Source organism: Solea solea, chromosome 1 (assembly GCF_958295425.1).
Source record: "Solea solea chromosome 1, fSolSol10.1, whole genome shotgun sequence".
NCBI classification, from domain to species: Eukaryota; Metazoa; Chordata; class Actinopteri; order Pleuronectiformes; family Soleidae; genus Solea; species Solea solea.
In genome coordinates this window covers 46,545,126-46,559,927 of record NC_081134.1, presented here as the reverse complement: position 1 = coordinate 46,559,927, position 14,802 = coordinate 46,545,126, and the positions used below count along the sequence as shown (strand labels likewise).

The following is a 14,802-nucleotide window of genomic DNA, read 5'->3' as shown; positions in this document are numbered from 1 at the left end:
TGTGTGAATTAGAGCTGAAACAATTCATCGATTAATCGATTACTAAACTATTTAACTATTTTGATAATCGATTAATCAGTTCAAAGCTTTTTTCATGATTAAAACAAGATTTCCGATTGTTTAAGCTTCTTAAATGTGAATATTTTCTTTATTTCTCAAAGAAATCATTCAAAGTGAATCATTGACATTTGAGAACATCATCATTTCCAGGTCATTTTTTAAGGTTTTCTGACATTTTACGAACCAAACTATTCATCAATTAATTAATCGACATATTAATTGATTATTAAAATAATTTTTCTAGTGTGAATGAGTGAGTGAATGGGTGAGTGAATGGGTGACTGGCCCTGTAACCTGTAGCAGCGTAACGCGGTCATCGAGACTAGAAAAGCTCCATATGAATACAGACCATTTATGGTGGAAAACATTTAGCCAGCATAAATAAATAATAATAATAATAAATGATTACACGACAAATGAGAAACAATTGAAAATCATCTGCAAGAATGAACACATGAAGCGATCATTACAATTTACCGTTTTGTTTAATTGTGCAATCATATAATGGGGTTTTCTCCTTAACCCCTGCATGACCTTGCAAACACTGCACAGACTCTGATTTTCATACAAATTTGTGACCGGCTCAAAAGCAATTAGTTTATTTTCACAACACAGTGGCACTGAGCTCCTCAACAGCAAATCCCATCTTTGGCTGATGTGATTTAAATTCTGATTAAATTCCTCTCGTCCTTCAGTCAGTGGGCACGTTCTCTCTCATATTTTAAGTGGATCGCCGTCTCTTCTCTCTCATTTGAACGTCTCTCACACACACACACACACACACACACTGTAAACAACAATGCTTGTCCAGGTAATGCAAAGGTGAACGCTTTGGCTTGTGAAATGATCCATCTTATCTGTATGCAGCAGCTGCTCTTAAAGAAAGGCCTCCCCATCTGGGTTCAAGAGTGAGCTGCATTTGCATGAGAGCATTATGAACCTGACGAGAAAGAATAAGAAGGTGGAAGATCTCCGTTAACCTTATTGTGCCAGTCCTTCACCATTGTCCAGGTGTCATTATCGACCAAGGGCATGGGAACAAAACAAAGACCCTGAGCTGCACACGGAGACAAAACACATTCAATTTCTCTCCTGCAACATATTTAGAGCAGACATTAACAATGTAACAATAAGCTGCATTTGCTATTGTCGCCAACATAATACAAAAACCCTAATTAATCTCAGTTAGAGGAACTTCTTTCTCCTCCCCCTCCCTCTTACCATTATTCCCCACAATGAGTCTCTGGAGAGACTGCCGGCATCATCCATGACACCATCAGAGAAGAAGCAGCCTCTGCACCAGCTGCAGCTCACTAAAAACAGCTCCCCCTGAACTCCCTAACCTCCCAGCAGCACCACACCCAGTCAGCTTCATCCAACCCTCCTCTGAAACTAATGCACAGAGATGAGAGAGGAGTGGCCCTAGAGGAAACGATTTTCTTTTTTAAATAAACGTCTTTCAAATAATATGCAATCAGAGTCCTGATCTGATCCTGACAGAGGAGCATCCAGCTCCACTCTCCAGGGCTGAGAGAGAGCGAGTGCCGTCCTGGCTCAGGCGCTTTTACAATCACTGTCCAACACAGATGAGGCTTGTTGTTAATTACACAACTGTTGGTGACAGTTGTGCAGGGGGTCCCTCCAACTCCGACTGGGGAGTGTCCGAGCACACATGCACAGCCCTCAGAACTGGGCTGAACCAGCCTCTCGGAGCCAAAGCATGCAATCAGAGCTGCGCACAGGCATAAACAAGGCGTGGCTAGGAGGCGGGGAGCGGATCATTGTAAACAACCATCATGTCATCAGAGGGCTCGTTTCAACTTTTTCCATTTCCATTAAACTGTGCTCAAGGCCTCTCATGAACACTTTCTCTCCACTTACCACACTGATACAGCATGTTGCACAGAACCACTTCCACTTGTTTCCAAAGCCTTTGATAAGTCTTTACTCGATATATCACGTCTTTAACGTCTAATGAAAAGAAGAAACTGTGATATTACAAAATGAAATTCACTCTGTAATAGTTACTGCCCTGTGGTTGTGTGTGGTGAGGTTCTGGGGCTGTAACGTCCCAGTCGACTCGTCCATTTATGACTCCATACGTTCTGGATCGACTCAAGTTGTGATTGGTCGACTTTTTGCCGTGTTAATTTCATACAGTCTATGGTTAATTTGATTTCTTCTGGAGGAATGTACCAAGTGCTAATGGGGGGGTTTTCAGAGCACCGCTGTCTCACAGGTAACAGCGTGTCTTCAGAGAACACCCCCCTTGTTTTCACTGTTTTGGATTAGCCCAACCCACTACAGACAAATAGATTGAAGAATGTGGTGGAATGTGTTCACGTGTGGACGTGTGCACGTGTGGACGTGTTCACGTGTGGACGTGTGGACGTGTTCACGTGTCCATCGTCCGTGTTTTGCAAAATTCTTTGCAGATCATATAAAAACGGTAAGCTAACTTGTCTTTAGCGTTAGGTCGCTCCGTCTGTTTTGAGGACATGAACATATCATCATTGGCATATTACTCAGGCACATTTTCCATTGCTATAATATGGGCGGAGTCATCATAGCATGACATTTTATAAGCAACACAAACACAAAAAAACAAGTGAAAAGCAAAGAAGTTGTTTTCGGTGTAACTGAATCATTTGACTCAGTTCATTAAAAAGATTCGTTCACAGAATGGTTCAGTTGTATTTCACATCAGTGACCGTGTGACACAGTCACTGATGTGAAATACAAATGAACGGGTTGTGACTCGGCTCAGGATCACCAGCTGTTGCTAAATACACCAGACTCCTCTGATGAATATTTCAGACAGAGATTTTATAGAGATTTTAGACATTTCCTTGCTAAGTGTGAGAGATGAACTCATGTTTGAGGATTTTTTTAACTGATCTACAGTTCTGTAATTGTTCGATTTGATTCCTGTGTGCGACGTCAGTGACGATACTCTCTCACGCAGTCTGTTGACAGCACATTTAGAATCCATTGAAGCTGAGTAGTGTTAGAACTGTACAATGGAAAAGTGTGTGAGTGATCTCCGGGTTAATGTCTCCACAAACATTAACCCGTAAAGAAGATGTTTAAAGTCGTTATAACTTCTGTTTTAATCGTTCCATCACAGAATCTCAGGCTGACGCTCTGTTCTGAGAGCATGATGACATCATTCCATGGAGATCCATTCAAGTACATGTTGACAATGTGACAGCAATCACAGGTGAGATAGATCCTTCATCTAAATGCATTTCCACCCATCAACACCATCTCTAGTGGCCCTAATACAATTTCAGCCATCGACTAGGCCTCCACTACAGTATCTCACATCCATTTTGATGCAGACAAAAAGGACGGATCACAGTTTCACACACTCATCGTGAAATTGAGAGATGCTGCAGCCTATTAATTACATGCAATTCTACATGCACAGGTAAAAAAGACAAAAATGCACTCAGACAAGGAAGCACACTCAGTGAGACCTCTAAACGAGACATGGGATTTTAATCAGATATGTTACATTTAGAAGGCGCGTGACGTGTTAATTTGTAGGTCATGGCTTTTCCAGATGTCGACGTAACCTTTGCCCAGCCTCCATGTGTCTCCACATTAATCAAATGCAGTGGAATAAACAAGACACTTACCCTATCAATAGAAAGCAATTTCTCCCGGGCGGTTCAACACACATCATGCTGATATACACACAAAAACACGTCTGGCCACTGGCTGCTTAAAATTAGTGAGGGTCTACTAATGAATTCCCCCTCTGTCACTGGCAGTGCCCAGTGCAATCTATCTGTGATGGAAGACAACAATATCTAGGAGTTTGCTCTGTTACCTTTGTTATAACATGAAAAACCACACAAAGAAATCATGTCATTCCATTAGTCTAAGTCTGTCTGCTCACAGGTGGTGATGTGTCTGCATCTCAAATCAAATGAAAGGTGATCAATGGAGCATTAAAGACACACACACACACACACAGGGAAGGCATTTCATTGGATTGGATTTAAATATGGGGCTGATGTTTTAAAATGCATTGGAATTTAATGTCACTTTGGTCCCAAAGATCATGCATTAATGTGGAAAAGTTGCATCTTTAGCACATTTAAAACAAAAAAAAAAGAAAATAGTGGAGGTTAGGGACAGTGGGTACAAAGACTTTTACTTTGGAAATGCAGTAAGATTACGGATGCACGATATTATCGGCATAATGTCGCTATAGCTAAATATTGGCTTTAAAATGTATTATTGGATTTTGGGAAACACCTCTACTTCCTTGACTTCTCTTGTGTCATTTCCAACAATTATTTTTTATTCAGTTTATTTATTTTGTAAAGCTAAGAAAAGTCATATCTGCATCTGCTGTGAACGGAAAATATGATGTGAAGTTCACTACAGGAGATACTGAGTGACCTCTGCACTTAGGCATAAGGAAAAATGTCTATCAGATATCACACATTCATCATCCATATATTATTTACATTATTTACATTTCCTGGGTTCATTGTTTCAAACCATTCATTATTTAATTAATGTTTAATTATTTAACAGTGACGTGAAGAACATATATATATACACACACACATGTATACATATATACGTATACACACACACACACACATATGTATACATATATACGTATACACACACACACACATATATACATATGTGTGTGTGTGTATATATATATATACATATATACACATATATAAATAAATAATTAAATAATTAAATAAATACACATATATACACACACACACGAATAAAATTATTTAACATCATTGTTAAATAATTTTATTCATGTGTATATATGTGTGTTTGTGTATATATATATATATATACACACACACATATATATATACACAAATATGTGTATATATGTGTGTGTGTATATATACATATATAAATAAATAAATAAATAATAAATAAATAAACATATACACACACACGAATAAAATTATTGAACATCATTGTTAAATAATGTTATTTATGTGTATATATGTGTGTTTGTGTATATTTATATATATATATGTATATATATATACACACACACACATATACACAAATATGTGTATATATGTGTGTGTGTATATATATACATATATAAATAAATAAATAAATAAATAAATACACATTTACACACACACACACACACACACACACACACACACATATATAGTTATAGTTTCCTTCATAGTAGAACTTGAACAAATAATCTGTATTTATTAGTATCTAACAGTGAAGTTGTTTACATGGACTCTTTCTGTATATTATAATTAGAGTCAGATTTACAGCCTGATTGGAAAAAGGATTTATAGGCGACTGAATAGAGCATTTGGACATATAGTACATTTAAGACAACAGATAAATTCAATCATGTAAATGCTCTGTCACATTTGTTATTCAGATTTTTCCCACTACAACTAAGTACTGTTTACTGTTCTCAATGATTTTCTTAATCAGTGCTGACGTCTTGGGTGACTCATCACTTTGGAGCCATATTATTTTTCACCTAAACCGGAGACGCTGCAACAGTTTAAACAACGAAGGCAATTGTCTGGTGGTTGGGTATTATTATTATTTGCCCATTTTCATTAGTGCATATACACTGTAAATAAAAACACTATTACATTGTTACAGTTTTCTATTATTATCTCCATTCATGCATTTTTCAGCAAAGAGGATCTGATTCTCATTTTGCTGAATTCAGTTCATACGACACTTTTAACAAGAACATCATTTATAATGAGCTTTTGAATTATTAATTTTACAAGCGAGCACACACCATAACGCACTCTGCAGCACATGTCAGATGAACCAGCGTGTAGACTGAACATGCTGCTGATTTTGTATGTAACACCACCACAATAAAAGATAGGATTTAATTAACCATCCATTCAACAATGGTGCAGGCGTGGAGCCCGCCGCTCGTTAACACGGGAAAAGCAATAAAAGAAGAAACTTATTTGGATTGTGAAAGTGTGTGTGAAACAGCAGGAGAGCAAGGCAACATTTTAGAAATGTATTAAATGTCCACTTCAGCTGAATAACATCACCACGTTCCCAAACCAAAGTTTGGGAACGTGGTGATGTTATTCAGCCAAGACTTCTTACCCGACATATTGTAGTTAGCAGCGCGTCAGCCGTAAAACGCTGAAGTGACTTCTGACAAACTACAGTGTTGCAACACTTCCTGTGTCAATCCTTGCAAATTAAAAGCATGCATTGTTCTCACTGACAGGTGGGCAGCCCTAATCACAATACCATATTGAACATTCCTAATCAGTACCCAGCCTTTAAGAATATGTATACTGAATTCTATTTTGACAATATTCATATTAAATATTCTTTGGCTAATATAGAGCTGACTATTGCTATGATGAAGAGTCGTCGTCGTCATCATCATCCTTACCTGAGGGCATCCATGGATCCGATGAAGGTTTCTCTCTGGTATTGGCCTGCTCCCATTCAAGGTCATCATCTCTGCCTTGGCTGTACCCGCATGCTGCCAGCGGCTTCTCAAAGTTACAGTCGCCTGTGACAAAAGGAAGAAATGTATATGCTTATACAGTTTTTCCATTAACTTGCTGCTCAAATGAATGAATAAATTAAATTCTCCAGGTTTTTTTTTTATATTCATAATGCAATATGCCAGACAATGAGAGGCATCACAAAGTGAGACAGAGTGAAGGATTACTGTAGTAGGCAAGGCACAACATACATTACCATCATCTGTTGTCTATGTACAGTGCCCTGAGATAATGTATGTTATGATTTGGCGCTATACAAATAAAATTGAATTGAATTGAATTGAATTAGCAACACGGCAGTCCAATTTCACAATGACAAGTATGAAGTGTCTAAACTTCATCATCGTTAGACATTATGTTCCCAAGTGCACAACCATCAGGGAAACATTGATTTATTTTCCTTTGCCGGCCACAGAACTTTGCTGTTCATGCGCCCCAACTCCACCGAGTCTCTCTAATCCTTTTTACAAGCTGCTCGCAAAATGACAGCAAGCAACTATTAAGGCCAGCCTTCAACAGGGCTGGGCATGAGATCGATTAATACAAATACCCCTTTATTCTTCACACCTTAAAGGCCACACAGAGATTGGAAGCTGGAGCTTTTTCCCCCCTAAAGTGCTTTTTAGTCCACTCATAAATCTACAAAAATGGCAAGTGAGAACAACACGAAGCAGCAGCAGAGGAGTTCATGGCGAGTAAAGCGGTGGCTTCTGCGCGGCGGAAGGTCATTTTCAGAGAAGGCACGTGACGATGAGAGGATACGATGATTAAGCCTCAATTACATGATGACGTTGACTTTTCTCTGAAAGCAGATGTGCAACATTTTGCCATAATCCTCAGCAGAAATGAATCCAGCTAATGAATGACAAAATGTTTGCTTGCACATTGCTAATACATTTCTAGACACAGACGACACAGCTTACAAATTGTATTGCCTGTGGGAATGTCCTCTGAGCCAGAATCTATGCCAGGCAAAAACCAATATCTCATCTCTTACAAACTCCCTGTGACATTCTGCTGCACAAAGGCGAGGAGCAGGGTTTTTGTTTTTCCATTTATCTCTGCGCTGACATTTACACTACAACTGCAAATGAGTGGCCAAACGAGGAGAACATGGGATAATTAATACCCAGCTCCGTAGGGCAGCTGCTAATGACACGTTTGCTGCTTTCTCTTCTTTCTCTTCTTTCTCTTCTTTCTTTTTTTTGAGAGGGTGGGAGGAGAAAATGGACTGACTGTCCAAAAACAACAGGTAAAAAGGTTGTTTGTCCAGAAACACCAAGGTTACATGTTCACAGAAGCACTCATCCACATGGTCTCAGCACTGTATTTTGTATTATTCAGATAGCTTTATGGTGACTGATAAACCACTGACTGACTGACATTTCATTTTAAATCACACTAGAGACGAACAAACTGCCGACATCCTTGTCAGCGCGAGGGCACATTATTTACGTCACACCATGGGAGGGATTATTGTTCAAAATGTAAAATACTTCCTTATACCTCCCCCTCTAATCTGTAAGATTCTTTACCAGCTGTTATAATAATGTGCAAGTTCATCGTTTCAGCAGAGGGAACTAAAGAATGGATCCACCCACTGTACGGCAGCCTGTACAACCTGTAATGTTAACTCTGATTAAATGTGAGGCAAAGGAAACAGATGGCCGACTATATACCCCCAAGACTGGCTGAGAATAGGCGAGGACATTTTCTTTAATTACCACCAACATGCTCTTAGGCAAAACTCTTACCAACAACAGTTGAGTTGGAGCATTTCCAGAGGAATGGAGCTCCAAACATATGATGTCCACACTGAAACACAGCTTGTGCTTGGTGCTCAGTCACTTTCCGCTCTAAATAAATCAAATCGTCTTGTGTTGCCAGCTTACAACTTTTGGGGGAACGTGTACATGAGTGGTTGGCCGCGGTGTCACATGGACTGGCTGGGTTCCATCAATATTTTGACTCGATAGTTCCAAGCTCCTTCGCCCCCGTGCCGCCCACCTCCCCTCTCACAGCATGGTGGCGCTCAAACAAACCCAAAGAGGTGGCTTTTTATTGATGTTTGATATTGAAATGGATGGAGGAGCGAGAAAGGATTCTATATCAGTGGGTGGGAGTGTTCAACGCTGAGGAAGAAAAAATGCCATAAAAAGAGAATATTCATCTATTTCTTGTTTAATTTAAAGAGGTTTAACTTCTGTTTTTTTTCCCTTTAAGTGTCAACTCGATGTCTTCATATTGAATCAGGAAATGAGGGGCTCTCGGTGTGAAACTTCATCCCCTTGAAAGACATCATTAACAGATCTGTTCAAATAATGACTCTCTTGTTGCAAATAAGGTGATTTGAATAAAAAAGACATTAAGAAGAAACACTCAGTTTCAGTTGTATGATTTTACAGATGGAGACGGGAAGAGATTCACACAAAAAACAACATAGCTCTTACACAGTACTGTGTGCACTTTTGTACTACATGTCATAATTACAATAACTATTCAAAGATGCAAGATAATAACACAACAGTATAGAACGGTAGGTGGGATGAACCCATAGTGACATTTAATTGACCAAACTAGAATACCACCCTCATCCAATGCTTTAACTGAACCGTTTTGACCATTAAGGCTGAGTTACAGCGTGTGAAGAAACAATAAATCAATTTGCATTGCTTTGATTTTTTTTCTTGGTGGGTGTTGGACGCCTGTATTGGAGAATTCTCCAATAATTCCTGTAACTTCTCAACGTCTCAGTTCATCTGTGGTAAAGATCTGAGCATCTTGTGAGGACTTCACTGTTGAGAGGTGTGAATCGTTCAGAGAGTCACGATTGTTTCAAAGTGGATTCAGTACATAGAGCTGCTAATTTCAGGGTCTACTCAGCTGTTGAAATCAGAGTAATGCAGAGTATTTACAAGATTAGGAAGCTTTTATATGTGGAGTTCATGTGAATCAAACATGAAACGTGTATCAGCGTTTTATCCACTGAAATATACAGTATATATATATAAAAAAAACACTTCCAGAGTGGGCACCCTTGCCTTTCACAACAAATTGGGGAAAACAATGATCCTCTCACATGTGCTTGCATTTGCTGTAGCTTATCTTCTTGTGTGTGGAGATTGTTTGGTCTATTCACTTTATGATAACTTTTATTTTCTTTCCTTAGTCACTCTGGTTTTCCATAATTGTCCAAATGTAACGTGTCCTCTCCGGTTTTTGTGTTTTTCCTGTTCGACAGCGTTGAGAGTCGCAGCACGTGGATGAAGATATTTGCTGAAACAATCTCATGTTTACAGAGAAACGACAAAGACGCACAGATAGTTTACGTTGCGTGTGGATAGAGCCTCAAATCATCACCACTCACACAAACAACTGCTCCCGAGTCAAGAGAGTGTGCACACGCATGCAGATGAACGCATCAGTCAATAGCACATAATAGTCCTTCTCGCTGTAGGAGGTTTATATCGCTGCCAGTGTGTGGCACAACCCCCATATAATCAACTGTGACAGCTGCTGAAATAGATAGCCCAACAAGAACCTGCCAACTCTCTGAAGGAGATTTAACTTTCAATAAATGCTTATGAGGTGTGGGTCGTCTGGGAGTATAGATGAATGTGCTCCACCCTGTCAACCAGAGGAGGCAGACAGCTTGTAGCTAAAAGGTGGCCTCGAATAAGTCATGAAACAATTTATACCTGAGTGAAAACACACAATGTCTTTTTATATTTGCACGCAGAGTGCATTTTTAGGAAATCTATCCATCTTTTCCTAGACTGAGCCAGAGGCTTGAATCAATACCTCAACCTCTCAACGCTGGAGCCAATGTCTCCTAAAGATTTTCAAGTCAGACTTCAAAGGCCTTTTGTAATTGCACCTGTAACAAAAGTAAACTTTCAGCATTTAAAGCTGCATGTGTGCGGACGTTTGCTGCTGGAGTGAAGTGCTATGCACAGTGATCTCCATGAATGTGGGAGGATGGTGGGGGTGGAAATGGAACACTGTAAATGAAGATTGGCAGGGTTGTAAATTGATCTCTTCCTCTCTCTCTCAGCAGAGAGTATCTTGTTTGATAGGTCACATTTGTGAAACCTGAAGATTGTTTTTCTAAAGTTACCATTTTTATTACAAGAAACATTACATGAAAACATCAGCCTTGGATTTCAGGATGCTGCCTTGACACACGTGTTTCAAATCCTTCATTTGAGGGAGTATTTTGTATTTGTAGGTTTTATTTTAAAGGAATAGTTCAAGATTGTAAGAAAAATCTAATGTTATTATGTCTATTCAACATAAATCTTGACCCAGCAGATTAGCTTAGCCTTAAGATTCTCAATGAGTTACTGTACTTAACCAACCTAGCATAACATGAAGGTAACAGAAAAGAGAACCTGAATTCAGGCTTTTGAAAGAACAGGAAGAGGTTGCCACATACAAATGTGCACATGCACAAGCATTAGCTTAGTATATAATTACTGTTGGTTTGCTTGCTTTGTCACTGGGCATGAGTAACTGTATCAGAATTAGTGGGTAGAGAAGGAACAACATCATTAGTGTGGTGTACTGTAGTACACCACACTATCCCCCCAGGATAGAAAACTGAGACATTTCTCACTGCCTCATGCTGCTTTTGTCCCACTGGCAGATATCATTGCTGCAAGACCTCCTTAGCCCCTCTGCCAATTCTGCAATTACCAGCCTTCCAACCTGTTCTGTCGGGCTTGGAAATCGCAGGTCTGCTCTCCGCCCCAATCAGCCTCTATGTCTGCACTTGTTTTAACAAACATCTTGTCTGCCGGCAACCTCGCAAGACTGAAACCACAAGGCAATCTTGGGTAATTTAAAACCAATGTCGACTATCTTCCTCCACCGCAGCCAGTTTAGAGCTTCAGATTCCTGCAGCTAAGCCCCTTAGGGACTGATAGCCTTTTCTCTCTAGCCCTATTTCACTTATCTATTGGCAGCTCCTGCCAAGTCCTATCTCTGGACTGAATTGCATGTATATATATGATCTGTTTGGGGACTTTGAACTGTGGGAAGGGATTTAAGACAATCAATCTCAATATCATTATCAATCACGTCTTGCTGTTCACCACATTGATTTGAGGCAAAATAAAGAAGCAGGAGTGGAGATTTCCACTGATAATCTGCCTTGTTAAGCCGTGCACTTGTCAGAAAGGTTTTGCAGGAACATAAACAACAAACTACATTGTTCTAATTGAACAAAATAATGGGCGAATATGCACAATGTTGAATAAAAGCCAGGAATATTTCGTTTTTTAAATATTGTGTCAAATTCATAAAGAAACACACAAATTTGGAGCTTTAGCTCATAAGAAAGTGGGGAAAAAAAGAACGATTCCTTTCCCTCTCTTGATGGATGTGCTTTACATCAGCAGTATTACACAGTTCCTGATCAAATCCAGCCTTGTGCATGGTTAGATGTACACTGAAGATGACATGCAGCCTTCTCTTTAGATATGCTAAGTTTCTGACGGATGATTCTCAGGCTGTGTGCCAGCATGGGGCTTGACGTTTTCTTCCACTGTCTGTCAAGCAACAACTTGAAGAGAATGACTTCAAATCCATCTCCATTCGGTATAACCTGCCAGGCACCAATTAAGACGAATATGGAATCTAACTCTGTGACATGACATGAAGGACCCTTACTGTCATTTCTCTCTAATGAAAATGAAGACTCTAAAGGTCTGAGTGCAGAGAAGAATCCTGCGGTGATAACATTATGAAACATTATGCAAATTTCTCAGAATTATTCTCAGAATTTTTACAATGATGCTACAGGGTCAAACTAAATGGATCAAAAGTTTATACGGACTAACAAGTGGACTCCTTAATGTTGTAGATTAGCTTTAATCCATTATTAATAGACCAACAACCACCTGATGTGTTGTTTGTTCAGTTTGTTGCTTTCTGGTGCATCCTGACTCTGACATGACAACAAGGCTGCTTAACTATGGCTTTTCCACCCCATTGTTCCCAGCATCCTCATTCTTCTCTCATTCCACACACTGTCTGCCCGTCGTTGCCCTCCAGAGAGACAGAAGAGATAATAAGACTGGTTCCTATTCGCACATGTGGATAAAATGAATGGCGGAGCCAAACAGGTTTGTATGGTATCCCGTTTTTTCCCCCTGGAAACGACATGGTAACTGAACAGACACACACACACACACACACACACACACACACACACACACACAACACGCACAACACACACAGATACAAAAATGCTGTTTATTTCTTCCATACGTTTAAAATGCAAAAATAAATGTAAGAAAATGAATTAAAGCAAGATGATTATATGCCACAAATTTAACATCAATTTCTATAGGAGACATACAGATCAAGGAGTAAGGCTTCCATGGTTTAGTTAAGAGTCTCATTGAGCATTAAAGGTGATATATGTAAGAAATGTCTGATATTAAGACATAAAATGACCGTGGCGTGTCAGAGATTAAGGAAACACAGTACATTTACATTCATGTCTTCTATGATAACAATGGTGCAGCCAGTATATTCACAGAATAAAGAGCCACAAATGTGTTTATGTGTAGGTCTCTTGCACCACCCAGTAACGCAGCACGTAGCATTTCAACACACAGGTTGTCTGCTAAGGATCCTAAGTACTGAACCTAAAAAGCCTCGGAACCCCTCTGAAAAACATCTCAAACATGAGGGATGAAAAAACAGGGTCTGCAGTGGAGATGTGTAAAAAGTGGGAAAGTTACAGACGTTCCCGTTGTTGATACTTTTGTATGTAAAACAGGGAAGTTTAGCCAAGGCCACTAATGCACTTGTTTAACTTTGTCAGTGCACATTATATCATTTTTATAGTAAATCATTTTACTATACTGTAATTCTCCACTGCTGCTCTGAAGTAGATATACTTTCACTTTCAATCTTCGCCTATTGCTGACCAAATAAGTTAAATTAGTCATGCAGTGATATGAATGTAGTAACCATCAAAAGTCACTGTTGTTCGTGCTATATATCACCACCAAACAAAAGAGTCACTATTAGCGTTCTCATTTCACGTCACCATGTTGTCCAGGATAAAGCGACATAAGCCGTCATGTAGCATATCTGCTCTGAGCATCCAGGCACAACTATAGGACTGTTGTGATGGTTCCACTATCGTGACCTGTGTGATCGTCATCTGAAAAACATTTGCTAAATTCTTTTTTAAAAGCTAATGTTTTCATTTAATTTGAGATTCTAATGAAATTAATGCTTTTAGATTCATATGTTTAATGCTTTTTAAGTAGAGAAGTCAAATACGATGTTATTCCTTGATTCAAATAAAATTGATTTTGATTAAAAATGTAATCAATACATAGAGCTCAGAGTAAAGGGTTTGCATGATTAGTAGAAGCTTACGTTGCCTTTATGTTCAAGACAAATGTTCCATTTATTTAAGCTAAACTGCAAAAATTAACCTGGGAAATGATGTGAGGGTATGACATACGTCGTCTCAACCGTCATCAAACTGAAGCTGTGATTTTCTACACTGTAAGGACGCAGGGCTTTTGTTATGCAAATCAAAAATGAAGTAACATTTAAAAAAGACATTGTTTGACAAAGTTGATCAATTTAGGTGAATAAAAGTCAAGAAAACGGCGAGACAAATATCTGGAACAAACAGAGATATATGTGGATTCCCTGTGATTGTTGTGCTGCAGAATTAACCTAACCCTGCGTATCCATTCACATGGTTTTAAGCTCAATACTGTTAGACTGGAAATGAGAACCTCCTCCAGCTTGGTTTAACATCGTGACCCAGGTGTGATGGACTGCTGGCCTGAGCTTCAGTCAATGAAAAAACAAATGTAGGAAGAGAGGAGAGCTCTCTCTGGCTTCCTGAGGAAAATAAGATTCACACCTGGACAGGAAGCCGTCTGGAAGAGAGGAAGGAATAAAGAGTCGGCCTGTGCTAAAATCCCTCTGGCTCACTCCATCAGAAAACAACAGTGGATGACCCTTCAGACTGAACCCCTTTCAATCCTCTCAAAATCTGCTAAGTCAACAAACCTTTGAATTCGGCCTGAGGAGTATTACAAAGACGGGTTGAAATGCTAATGTCAGTAAGAAAACCCCACCCCCCTCCGCCCCCCTCTCCTCCCTTGTTCTCTGGAGTTTCCCAGAGTCTAATTTGTCAAACATGCAAGTAACAATGCCAGAAATGAGCCCAAAG

General features: G+C 39.3%; 1 protein-coding gene across 1 annotated transcript in view; it reads right to left on the bottom strand.

Moving 5' to 3' along the window:
• The window catches only part of LOC131463773 (receptor-type tyrosine-protein phosphatase mu-like), a 161,952-nt gene that overhangs the window by 120,765 nt on the left and 26,385 nt on the right, over positions 1-14,802 (bottom strand). The window contains exon 2 of the mRNA XM_058635801.1: positions 6,473-6,595. Coding sequence (XP_058491784.1) covers positions 6,473-6,595 — 123 coding nt within the window. The remainder of the gene's footprint in view (positions 1-6,472; positions 6,596-14,802) is intronic.